Below are 13,487 nucleotides of genomic sequence, written 5' to 3'. Positions count from 1 at the left end.
CACAGCAAGAAGTCTTACAACACCAGGTTAAAGTCTAACAGGTTTGTTTCAAATCACTAGCTTTCGGAGCACTGCTCCTTCCTCAGGTGAATAAAGAGGTATGTTCCAGAAACATATATATAGACAAAGTCAAAGATGCAATACCATGCTTTGAATGCGAGCATTTGCAGGTAATTAAGTCTTTACAGATCCAGAGATAGGGGTAACCCCAGGTTAAAGAGGTGTGAAGTTGGTAGGATTTCACAAGCCCAGGCCAGGTGGTGGGGGATGAATGTAATAAGACATGAATCCAAAGTTCAAGTTCAGGCCGTACTCCTGTGTGCGGAGCTTGGCTATAAGTTTCTGCTTGGCAATTCTGCGTTGTCGCGCGTCCTGATGGTCACCTTGGAGAACGCTTACCCGGAGATCAAAGGCTGAATGCCCTTGACTGCTGAAGTGTTCCTTGACTGGAATGGAACATTCCTGCCTGGCGATTGTCGCACAATGTCCGTTCATCTGTTGTCGCAGTGTCTGCATGGTCTCGCCAATGTACCACGCTTCGGGACATCCTTTCCTGCAGCGATGAGGTAGAAAACGTTGGCCGAGTCGCACGAGTATATACCGTGTACCCGGTGGGTGGTATACTCACGTGTAATGGTGGTACCCATGTCGATGATCTGGCACGTCTTGCAGAGATTGACATGGCAGAGTTGTGTGGTGTTGTGGTCGCTGTTCTGAAGGCTGGGTAGTTTGCTGTAAACAATTGTTTGTTTGAGGTTGCGCGGTTGTTTGAAGGCAAGTAGTGGGGGTGTAGGGACGACCTTGGCAAGATGTTCATCTTCATCGATAACGTGTTGAAGGTTGTGAAGAAGATGTCGTAATTTCTCCGTTCCAGGGAAATACTGAACGACGAAGGGTACTCTGTCGGTTGTGTCTCGTGTTTGTCTTCTGAGGTGGTCAGTGCGTTTTTTTGCTGTGGTGCGCTGGAACTGTCGATCGATGAGTCGAGCGCCATATCCCGTTCATATGAGCTTTGTCGTACTTTTTATATATAGACTTTGGCTATATATATGTTTCTGGAACATACCTCTTCATTCACCGGAGGAAGGAGCTGTGTTCCGAAAGCTAGTGATTTGAAACAAACCTGTTGGACTTTAACCTGGTGTTGTAAGACTGCTTACTAAGATATCACTACAGAATAGACATCCAACAAGAATTGCTAACCCCAAACCACAATGTGCTCACCGTTCCTTGGGGCTTCTGCCCCTTTGGCAGCCATGCCTTAAGCCAACTAGGTCCTGTGCTGTCAAATATTCTGCACAAACCCTTCTGCAGACTCCACCCCACCCCCACCACTGCTAACTCCCTCACCTCCCCACCCCCACGCCAATTCCCTCACCTCCTTTAAAGCCTTTCTTAAAATTTAGCTCTTTGACAAAGCCATTCCTTACTATCACCTTTGGTTCAGAACTTATTAATGTTTGATTATGCCCAAAGTTGCAAGGGAGGATGCTGGTTTCCTCACATCTGTAGTTGTTTAAAACCTAGTCACATTCCTTTTTCCTCTTCTGATGAAAGGTTAGACTGGAAATGTCAACTCTGCCTGACCTGCTGGGTGCGTCCAGCACTTTCTGTTTTTAATGTCGGACTGCCACCGTCCGCAGTTTGCTTTTCTTTTGTGCTGCTGCCAACGTAACGTTGTCAAGCAGCTGCAGTGCAATAAGATAGTTAAAAAAAAATCCCCTGCCACAACATGCCATCTGTAATGGGAGTGGACATTGAGCGTAGTTTTCTTTCATTCTTTCATGGGATGTGGATATCGCTGGCTAGACCAGCACTTATTGTCCATCCCTAATTGCTCTCGAGGTGGTGGCGATGAGCTGCCTTCCTGAACTGCTCCAGCCCATGTGTTGTAGAACACCCAGAGTGCTATTAGGGAAGGAGTTTGAGGATTTTGACCCCAGGACAGTGGGTCAAAGGTGCCAATAAAATGAATGTTCCGTCCCCAAGGGATTTGACACCAAGTGTTTCGAAATGCAACGAGTGTTTAATTGCACTCTTGGCTTGAGACTTACTATGGAGAGGCTGAAAGGGGTCAGGCGGTGAATCACTGTTTGCAGAGGACCCAGCTAGCAGTGAACACTAGCAGGCTACTTGTCTAAAGAGACAGAGCAGCGATCACAAGTAAGGCTGTTCCTTTCCTTAATAGATGCTTACATATGCGTTTGTTTGCCAGAGAGAGTTGCTGAGGAACACAGACCAATGTTCGTTGAATTGTCCTCACCCTCTTGCAAGGTTAACTCTGTTCACTCAACACTGGCTCACTTTGGTCTGGCTCACTTTCTATGTTGCTCAGTGAATGAAATAATTGAGTAGGCAGCAGCTTTTCAAATGTAAACTTATTCAGCAATTCAGTTCAAGAACATACCACACTGCATGACATCAAGATGCCCACAATTAAATTATAGCTTTCTACTGCTGGGGTTCCTGTCAACTGCTGTCAGATCAAATAATTGGTTCTTACCTTCTGCTTGCTGTTTGCTGTGGTACCGTTGAATGGATTCTCCTCGCGTTACTGCCATTGTACAAATCAAACACTTTAACAGTTCTTCCTCCTCAACACCAAACTGACCCTGTTAAATTTAATAATCAGGATCAGCATTAGAATCTCTGCAGTCCGTTATTCACGTTCACTACAAACGACAGTAAATCTGTAATATCCGGCATGCGCAGGGAATGAGTGGTGTCAGTTACTCATAAATCTCGGTTAATAAAGAGTTCCATTTACCAATTGAGTACAGAGCATGAACTAATATGCAAATACTCAGGAAATTTACTTCTAATCTTCAACAGTACATTAAAACAAGAAGTTAAGTTTAAAATTATACAGTACACTGGCATGGGTTCTGGATAACATCATAATCACTTCTGGTTGGTAGAGATGGTTTGTATTCAGGAGAACATCAATAATTGAGATGAGTTGAAAGATCCGGGTGATCCTGTGCCAGAAAACATGGGGGCCCATAACTTCCCGGTTCCCAACATCGCATTTGGGAGGTAACGAATGATGTGCTGGGGAATCCCTCTTGAAAGTTCCTACGTACGGGTTTACCCGGCCATTGCCCAGAAGGGAACCATCTGACAAAGCAATTCAAATCACTAACTTCAGATGATTCTGCCAGTTTAACCGATACCCGATAGTTACTCTGAAAGAGTTAGAAGGGAAAAGAGCACTTCTAACTTCAGAGAAATTATTTTTAAAATTCCGACTGAGCCCCACTCAGGACGTAATGCGCACACACGACTCCCAGGCGAACCCACACATCACCCCCACCACAACTCGACCCCCCCCCCCCCCAACCCGGCCCCCATCACCACCCCCAGGGGGTCTCCCTCATCTCCCCGGCTCCAGCAGTGGAACCTCACACCTTCTCACCAAGCACACCCCACTTCGACCCCCCCCTCCTAAATGGTGCTACTCCTCCGACTCCAATCCCCTCTTTCCTGAACCCACACCAACCTGCCCCCTTTCCCTAGTTTGAACCCCCGCCCCACCCCCATCCCTCCCTTCTGACAGCGCATTCCTCAGCACCGGGTCTCCCCACCATTTCCGACTCTTCCCCACAACTCCATGTCCATGTGCTGTAAAAAGGTGAGGGGGATCTGTGCCTTTCTTCTGTGCACCTGTTACTAATGTAGCCATTGGCAAGCTTCGCTGCTCCTGTTTCACCCAGCCTGTGGGTGGAAGGTTGGGCAAGACAGGGGCTTTGAAATTTTAATGTAAGTAAATCTATCCAGAGTGACAATCAGTTGAGGATTGCCATTCTGAGGAAGTTTTGGGCCAAAGTTTACCATAACTTCAGTCTCCATTCATTTCACACGTAATGTATTAAAATTCTTCCATATAGCAAGTATTCCTCTTTAACTCCAAATAAACATTTCAACAGGAATTGCAAAGTAAATACCATCAACATATACCACTTAGCCACAGCATACAGTATTGCCCCTCATCACCCAACTGCCCCCCATGTTCCAGCAACAAATGGACACTCCCGTTCTTACGCTTCCCTCATCAACTCCCTTTGGAAAATAACCAGCTACTAAGTTTTAAAACTTGATTTTAATTTCCTCTTTAAATTATTTTATTTACTGTGAATTTTCCTGATCGCACAGTGACTCTAAAGGGCTGGCCTCCCAAACTTACTGTTTCCAAGCTATTTTTGTTTTTCGAGGAAGGTACAATAGGGGAGAGTGAGGCAGAAGGATACACAGAGGAGGCTATTCCAACATCCTCCTAGCCAGCCAGCTATCTTGCATCCTTTGTAAAATGGAGTTCACCCAAAACTCTGCTGCCCATATCTTAACTCACACCGATTCCCATTCACCCATCATTCCTGTGTACTGACCGCATTATCGCCTGTTATGATAATGGCTCGATTTTAAAATCCTTTCCTTGTTTTCAAATTATTTCCTGCTTTTGTTTCTCAATATCTTTATTACAGTAACCCCCCCCCCCCAATCTTCTATTATCTCCACTCCCTTTCAAGTCCCTGATTTTCACTGCTCCACCATCGACCGTCATACTTTCGATACTGCCGAGGCCATAAGCTCAGGAATTTCCTTGCGAAACCTCTGCCTCTTTTCTTTTACCCACTGCTTTTATGAACGCATCCTAATATCTCATATAGTTCAGCATTAAATTTTGTTTGCTATCACACTTGAAGTGTCTTGGGATATTTCTGCTAGCTTAAAAGATGCTAAATAAATGCGAATTGTTCTGCATGTGGTCAAAGGAAGGTTGCTCTGTTACACAAAATAATGCTATGCAAATAGCTGTCAAAGAGATTAAGATCAGTGGTGTATTATAACAGACACAAAAGCATCTGTGGCTCACAGCCATTCCTCTCTAATGGAGGCGCTGAGAACATAGATTTTTTTTTAAATCCACACGTCCTGAGTATAATCATTTTGGTAAAAGGTCATTGTACTTTTGTTGTATGTTTCTGACTTTTGTTGAGTTTGCCATGGCGCCAGTTAAGTGCGAGTGCAAATCTATTACACTGGATGCATCAATACATTGTGTTCATTTGTTGACTTTTTTTGTACAGCTCACTAGATAATGACAATGTAAACAAAAAAGGAGCTGGAAAAGTCATGTTCCAAGGGGAATGATGGAAGTCATTGGCAGTTTAAGTGCCGATTCCACAGAAATGTTCCACAGGTTTTATGCTCTGTTTGACTAGATAAAATATAGCAATTTGTTCAACTATTAGAAAATTGATCATTTCATTTGCTATCAGGTCGGCATTTATTTACACATATTTATATATTTATTAAGGAGTGCATGAGGAAACATTGATCAAACGCACCATTCTCCCCTGACAACTGATTCAGAGAACCCTAATCTGCAGTCTGAACGGAGGGAGAAGAAAATTAATGATTTTTTAAAAGGACCTTTGATGTGATGCTGCCCTTTATGATTAGCACTGTCGCTTCACAGCCCCAGGTTCGATTCCCGGTTTGGCTTTCCTCCGGGTGCTTCGGTTTCCTCCCACAAGTCCCAAAAGATGTGGTGTTACGTGATGGAACCATCAATTCACGAGACAGTGGTTTTAATCTACTTACTACAGAGCCAGCCTGTTACCCGTTGAACTCTCGATGAACTGCAGGCTGGCTCTGGACACGGTTATTTATACAGCAGTCAAGGGGGAGGAGTCATGGGCGGAGCCAAGGGTGGAGCCCTGTACAAACTCCTGAGCATTCCCAGAGCTACTCCCCCCTAGTGGTCGGATAACGCTACTGCGCTTACAATGGTATTGGTAAATACAGTGCGAATTACTATGTTACATTCACCACATTCACCCCCTGCAAAAAAAATCAAGTCCAGCGGGGGTGGTGGTCTACAAAGTAAGTCTGTCCAGTGGTCGAACAGTCCGCTGTGATCTGCGGAGCACCGGGGTTGCAGTCTTTTGCGGTGGCTGGATGGGTGTTGTGTGCTGGGGTACAATGGCGGACTCCAGGGAGGGTTGTGTCCGAGCTTCATACTCTTCTGGTTCGACCGGGGACTGGGAGCGCTGGGGGCTGGCCGGCGCGGGTGCACGGAACTGGTGGAGCGAGCTCGTGGGCTCGGGAGCGCGAGGGGGCGGCAGCATGGGGTGTAGGGTGAGGGGTCCTTCTGTGGGGGTAGAGGGGGCGCTGGATCTGGCGGGTGTCAGATCCCAGAGGGATACTGTGTCCTGGCGGCCATCAGGGAACTCAACAAAGGCGTACTGGGGGTTGGAGTGGAGCAGGTGCACCTTTTCAACAAGGGGGTCGGTTTTGTGTGCCCTGACGTGTTTCCTCAGGAGTACCAGGCCCGGTGTCCTCAGCCATGCCGGAAGTGAGACCCCCGTGGTAGTGCCCCTGGAAAAAATGAAGAGCCTCTCGTGAGGGGTCTGATTGGTCGCTGTGCATAAGAGGGACCTAATAGCGTGGAGTGCGTCTGGGAGGACCTCCTGCCACTGGGAGACTTGGAGCTTTCTAGACCGGAGGGTCAGTAGGACGGTCTTCCAGACCGTCGTGTACTGAAAAATGAAAATCGCTTATTGTCACGAGTAGGCTTCAATGAAGTTACTGTGAAAAGCCCCTAGTCGCCACATTCCGGTGCCTGTCCGGGGAGGCTGGTACGGGAATCGGACCGTGCTGCGGGCCTGCTTGGTCTGCTTTAAAAGCCAGCGATTTAGCTGAGTGAGCTAAACCAGCCCCTCTCCACCTGCCCGTTCCCCCTGGGGTTGTAGCTGGTAGTCCTGCTCGAGGCAATGCCCTTGTCGAGCAGGTACTGACGCAGCTCGTCGCTCATGAAGGACGAACCCCGGTCGCTGTGCACGTAGCTGGGGAAACCAAACAGGGTGAAGATGCTATACAGGGCCCTAATGACTGTGTGGGAGGTCATGTTGGGGCACGGGATAGCAAATGGGAAACGGGAGAACTCATCTACGACGTTTAGAAAGTAAACGTTCCTGTTAGTTGAGGGGAGTGGCCCTTTGAAATCAATCGCGAGCGTTCAAAGGGCCTAGCAGCCTTGACTAGGTGGGCCCTGTCTGGTCTACAGAAGTGCGGTTTGCACTCCGCACAGATCGGGCAGTCCCTGGTGACCGCTTTTACCTCCTAGTTGGAGAAAGGCAGGTTTTGGGCTCTGATGTAGTGGGCGAGCCGGGTGATCCCCGGGTGGCAGAGGTCGTTGTGGATGATTTTCAGTCTGTCAATCTGCGCGCTGGCGCATGTCCTGCGGGATAGGGCATCCGGAGGCTCGTTGAGCTTCCCGGGTCGATACTAAATATCATAGCTGCAGGTGGAGAGTTCGATCCTCCACCGAAGAATCTTATCATTTTTTATTTTGCCCCTTTGCGAGTTATCAAACATAAAGGCGACCGATCTTTGGTCGTTGATGAGGGTGAACCTCCTACCTGTGAGGTAGTGCCTCCAGTAACGAATAGCCTCCACAATGGCTTGTGCTTCTTTCTCGACTGAGGAGTGTCGGAGTTCTGAAGCGGAGAGGGTACGGGAGAAAAATGCAACTGGTCTCCCTGCCTGATTTAGTGTGGCTGCTAGAGCTACCTCTGAGGCGTCGCTCTCAACCTGGAATGGAGTGGATTCATCCACCGCCCGCATGACCGCTTTGGCGATGTCCTCCTTGATGCAGTTGAAGGCCTGGCGAGCCTCAGCTGACAGGGGAAATTGTGTGGCCTTAAAGAGTGGGCGGGCTTTGTCCGCATATTGAGGGACCCACTGGGCGTAGTAGGAGAAGAAGCCCAAGCACCGTTTGAGGGCCTTGGGGCAATGGGGGAGGGGGAGTTCTAAGAGGGGGCGCATACGGTCCGGCTCTGGGCCCAGGACACCATTTCCCACGACGTAGCCGAGGATGGCCAATCTGTTTGTGCGGAAAACGCATTTCTTTTTGTTGTAGGTGATGTTTAATTTCTGTGCCGTCTGGAAAAAACGGTGGAGGTTGGCGTCGTGGTCCTGCTGGTCATAGCCGCAGATGGTGACATTGTCCAAGTACGGAAACGTGGCCCGCAGCCCATACTGGTCCACCATTCGGTCCATTGCTCGTTGGAACACCGAGACCCCATTAGTGACGCCGAAGGGGGCCCGGAGGAAATGGAAGAGGTGGCCATCAGCCTCGAATGCCGTGTAGTGGCGGTCCTCCGGGCGGATTGGGAGCTGGTAGTATGCAGACTTCAGATCCACCGTGGAAAAGAGCCGATACTGGGTGATCTGATTTACCATGTCTGCAATCCTGGGGACGGGATATGCGTCGAGGAGCGTAAATCTATTTATGGTCTGACTATAGTCGACAACCATGCGGAATTTTTCCCCGGTCTTAACGACCACCACCTGAGCTCTCCAGTGACTATTGCTAGCCTCTATAATCCCCTCACTGAGAAGCCTTCGGACCTCTGATCTGATAAATACCCTATCCTGCAGGCTGTATCGCCTGCTACGAGTGGCTACGGGTTTACAGTCCTTTGTGAGATTGGCGAAGAGAGGAGGGGGGGGAGATTCGCAGTGTAGCGAGCTGAGAATAGTGAGTGGGGGCAGGGGCCCGCTGAAGCTGAGAGTGAGGCTCTTAATATTACACTGATAATCTAGGCCTAATAAGAGTGGCGCGCAGAGGTCGGGCAAAACGTAGAGTTGAAATTTTGAGTAGCTAGCGCCTCGGATTGTGAGTGTCGCGGCGGTGCGCCCCTGGATCTGTACAGAATGGGAGCCTGAAGCGAGCGAGATAGTTTGGCGCACGGGGAAAATGGGGAGCGAACAATGTCTTACCAGGTCTGGGTGTATGAAGCTCTCAGTGCTTCCGGAGTCAAAAAGGCATGGCGTGTTGTGCCCGTTGATTTGAACCTCTGCCATCGAATTTTCACAGATGCTTCGGGCGTGATTGATCCAGGATGACTGCGCAGAGTTGCGGGCCGCGTGACGAGCGCCCGGGAAGGTCGTACTCTTCCGATGAGTTGTCCGAGCGTGGAGATGCAGGTCGGGCCCATAGATCGCACGTGGCGGGCGGCGAGGAAGATGGCGTCCAAGATGGCGGCCCACATGAGTCGCACGTGGCTGGCCGCGTGCTGGAGGTTTGCCAGGATGGCAGCCCCCATGGATCGCATGTGGCGGGAGGGGGCGGGGTCAGGACATAGGCCGCAGCGTTTCGGGCCCCGCGGGCGTGGGGAGCGATTACTTCGTGCCGCTGGGGAGTTGGAAGCTGGGGCCTTTTTTGCGAGGCACACTCTCGCGTAGTGGCCTTTCCGCCCGCAGCTGCTGCAGGTCACGTTGCTGGCCGGGCAGTGCTGCCGTGGGTGCTGATTCTGGCCGCAGAAATGGCAGGCTGGAGCAGCGTAGTGGCTGGCTGGAGCAGCGTAGTGGTTGGCTGGAGCAGCATAGTGGCTGGCTGGAGCAGCGTAGTGGCTGGCTGGAGCAGCGTAGTGGTTGGCTGGAGCAGCGTAGTGGCTGGCTGGAGCAGCGTAGTGGCTGGCTGGAGCAGCGTAGTGGCTGGCTGGAGCAGCGTAGTGGCTGGCTGGAGCAGCGTAGTGGCTGGCTGGAGCAGCGTAGTGGCTGGCTGGAGCAGCGTAGTGGCTGGCTGGAGCAGCGTAGTGGCTGGCTGGAGCAGCGTAGTGGCTGGCTGGAGCAGCGTAGTGGCTGGCTGGAGCAGCGTAGTGGCTGGCTGGAGCAGCGTAGTGGCTGGCTGGAGCAGCGTAGTGGTTGGCTGGAGCAGCGTAGTGGCTGGCTGGAGCAGCGTAGTGGCTGGCTGGAGCAGCGTAGTGGCTGGCTGGGGCAGCGTAGTGGCTGGCTGGGGCAGCGTAGTGGCTGGCTGGGGCAGCGTAGTGGCTGGGCGGCCGAGTGGCACAGGCCTGGGGGAGTCGCTGGTCAGGGGCCCATGATTGGGTCGCGGGGTCCGCGGGGAACGAGGTGAGGCTGCGGAAGGAGAACTCCATCGTGGTAGCAATTTCCGCAGTTGTTTCTAAGTCTTGGGCCCCCTTTTCCAGCAGTCGTTGCCGCACATAATTAGACCTGAGGCCCGCTACAAAAACATCGCGTACAGCAAGTTCTCGATGTTCAGCCGCAGTAACCGCCTGATAGTTACAGTCATTTGATAGATTATTGAGCTCTCTCAAAAATTCGGCAAGTGATTCTGTAGGCCGCTGGCGGCGAGTCGTGAACACATGGCGTGCGTAAACTTCGTTAATGGGCCTTACATACATCTTATCGAGTATCGCTAGCGCTGCAGTATATGAACCGTCCGAGTTTAGTTGCGTTGAGATTCTGTGGCTCACCCTCGCGTGCAGTAGACTTAACTTCTGTTCCGATGTTGTTTCGGCTATGCTCGCTTCTGCCAGGTAGGTCTTAAAGCACCGCAGCCAGTGGGAGAAGATTTATTTTGCCTCTGTATCCTGTGGGTCGAGTTCCAGGCGTCCAGGCTTGAGGGCTGATTCCATGATCGATCCTGACTGTTCTTAAGTAGATTAAATTGATGGAACTATCAATTCACGAGACACATGTTTTAAGATATGAACAGTGGTTTTAATCTACTTACTACAGAGCCAGCCTGTTACCCGTTGAACTGTCGATGAACTGCAGGCTGGCTCTGGACACGGTTATTTATACAGCAGTCAAGGGGGAGGAGTCATGGGCGGAGCCAAGGGTGGAGCCCTGCACAAACTCCTGAGCATGCCCAGAGCTATTCCCCCTAGTGGTCGGATAACGCTACTGCGCTTACAATGGTATTGGTAAATACAGGGTGAATTACTACGTTACATTCACCACATTAGGTGAATTGGACATTCTGAATTTTCCCTCTCCGACCCGAACAGGTGCTGGAATGTGGCGATTAAAGGCTTTTCACAGTAACTTCATTGCGACACATCATTGTAACTTGTGACACAAATAAAGATTATTATTTATGATTTCTGAAAACAGGCACACTAGACCGGGGGGGGGGGGGGGGGGGGGGGGTGACTCATGGCAGAGGTTCGCCATTGGTGGTGAATGGGGAATGCAAGGCCTGATGAGATGAAGTATTTTGGATGAGCTGGTCATAGGCCTGTGGAACAGGTACACACTACCTCTTCTCGTCTTGTTGCTGCTCTGGTGCCTGGTGTGAGCTTATCCCTAATGATGAGGAGGGTTGTGGGGCACACAGCAGATGTCAACAAATTTGGATACCCACTCACCGGTGTGGGTTGGGGGTGGGAGTTAATTAATCTGGAAAGGTCCAAGCAACAGAAGTGCTGTTTGAGTATGGCAGCTGTTTTTGTAATAGCACCCTAGTGGCACCATTGTTCACATTGTAAGTCTGCTCTGTGTGATATGCTGAATGTGGTCACAACCTAAAGGAGAAAATGAGAGAAATTTTGATTTCAACGTAGAAAGCATGAAGAATATGGTAACCTGTCCTTTTCGGAAAAATTGGAGCCACTGATTATGTAAGAGCAAAGTTGTAGAGACAGACACATTTCATATGCTTCAGTGATGCTCTGCATGTTCATTTTTGTGTTTCCAGATTTGTACTGCATGTAGACTGTCAACGAGTTACTATAAAACTGCAGCCATTGTCCTTGCACATGATGAAAATTCACATCCTCTTTGTTTTGGTTTGGTTGGATTACATTTTGAATGGATACTTACTGCTGCAGCTTTGAGCCAACCCTTTGACTGATCAGTCACTTTAAGGATTCCATTGTCTTGAGGCTCATAGATGATATTGCCCAGTGACAGGATTCCTGCCAGTATTGTCATCATGTCAACCTGCTCCTATGAACAAAAATGAAGATAAAACAAGAGTTAAATAGTTTTTAAAATGGCACAATGGTTATCACCATTCCACAGCAAAAACAAAGATAGAAGCATAAATATAGAAACATAGAAGATAGAAGCAGGAGAAGGCCAATCGGCCCTGCTCCGCCATTCATCACGATCATGGCTGATCATCCAACTCGATATCCTAATCCTGCTTTCTCCCCAAATCCCTTGATCCCATTCACCCCAAGTCCATATCTAGCCGCCTCTTGAATGTATTCAATGTCTTAGACTCAGCTACTTCCTGTGGTAATGAATTCCACATGCTCACCACTCTTTGGGTGAACAAATGTCTCCTCATCTCTGTCCTAAATGGTGTGCACCGAATCCTCAGACTTAGACCCCTGGTTCTGGACACACCCACATGAGGAACATCCCTTCATCCACCCTGTCTAGTCCTGTTAGAATTTTATAAGTCTTTATGAGATCACCCCTCATTTTCTGAACTCCAGCGAAAACAATCCTAACCTAGTCAATCGCCCCTCATAGGTCAGTCCCATTATCCCCGGAATCAGCCTGGTAAACCTTCGCTGCACTCCCTCGAGGACATGAACATCCTTCCTCAGAAAAGACCAAAACTGCACACAATATTCTAGGTGTGGCCTCACCAAGGCCCTGTATAATTGCAACAACACATCCCTGCTCCTGTACTCGAAACCTTTCGCAATGAAAGCCAACATACCATTTGCCTCCTTTACCACTTGCTGCACCTGCATGTATACCTTCAACGACTGGTGAACAAGGACACCCAGGTCCCACTGCGCACTCCCCTCTCCCAATTGACATCTATTCAGGAAGCAATCTTCCTTCTTGTTTTTGCTTCCAAAGTGAACAATCTTATATTTATCCAAATTATTCTGCCTACTTACCCAACCTGTCCAGATCATTCTGAAGGACCTCTGCATCCTCGTCACAGTTCACCCTCCCACCCAACTTGGTGGTATCTACAAATGAGATGTTACATTTTGTTCCCTCGTCCAAATCATTAACATATATTGTGAATAGCTGGGGTCCAGCACCGATCCCTGTGGCACCCCACTAGTTACTACCTGACAATTTGAAAAGTGCCCGTTAATTCCTACTTTTCTGCCAACCAGTTTTCTATCTATCTAAATACACTTCCCCCAATCTTATTTGCTTTAATCTTGCACAATAATCTCTTATGCGGGACTTTGTCAAACACTTTATGAAAGTCCAAATATACCACATCCATTGGTTCCCTCTTGTCAACTCTACTAGTTACATCTTCAAAAAATTCCAATAGATCTGTCAAGCATGATTTCCTCTTCACAAATCCATGTGGACTCCTTCTGATCCTGCCACTGTTTTCTAAATGCTCCGCTATAAAATTCTTGATAATGGGTTCAAGAATTTCCCCACTATTGATGCTAGGCTTACTGGTCAATAATTCCTTGCTTTCTCTCTACCTCCCTTTTTGAATATTGGAGAGAGATTAGCTATCCTCCAATCTACAGGGACTGTTCCAGAGTCCTGGAAGAGACCACCAATGCATCCACTATTTCTAGAGCCACTTCCTTAAGTGCTCTGGGATGTAGATTATCAGGCCCTGGGGATTCATCAGCCTTCAATCCCATCAATTTCTCCAGCACCATTTCTCTACTAATACTGATTTCTCTCAATTTTTCCCTCTCATTAAATCTTGCGTTCTCCAACATTTC

At 48.9% G+C, this 13,487-nt stretch overlaps 1 protein-coding gene across 2 annotated transcripts in view; it reads right to left on the bottom strand.

The window, feature by feature from the left end:
- LOC119962742 (myosin-IIIb) overlaps positions 1-13,487 on the bottom strand; it is a 236,855-nt gene that overhangs the window by 109,833 nt on the left and 113,535 nt on the right. For both annotated transcript variants that reach the window (XM_038790750.1, XM_038790751.1), the window contains 2 exons: positions 11,638-11,763; positions 2,504-2,612 (listed from right to left, as the gene is read on the bottom strand). In XM_038790750.1, the coding sequence (XP_038646678.1) occupies positions 2,504-2,612; positions 11,638-11,763 (235 nt within the window). The remainder of the gene's footprint in view (positions 1-2,503; positions 2,613-11,637; positions 11,764-13,487) is intronic.

Source organism: Scyliorhinus canicula, chromosome 3 (genome assembly GCF_902713615.1).
Source record: "Scyliorhinus canicula chromosome 3, sScyCan1.1, whole genome shotgun sequence".
Lineage (NCBI taxonomy): Eukaryota > Metazoa > Chordata > Chondrichthyes > Carcharhiniformes > Scyliorhinidae > Scyliorhinus > Scyliorhinus canicula.
The sequence above is the reverse complement of the archived record's forward strand: the minus strand, read 5'-3'. Positions and strand labels throughout refer to the sequence as shown.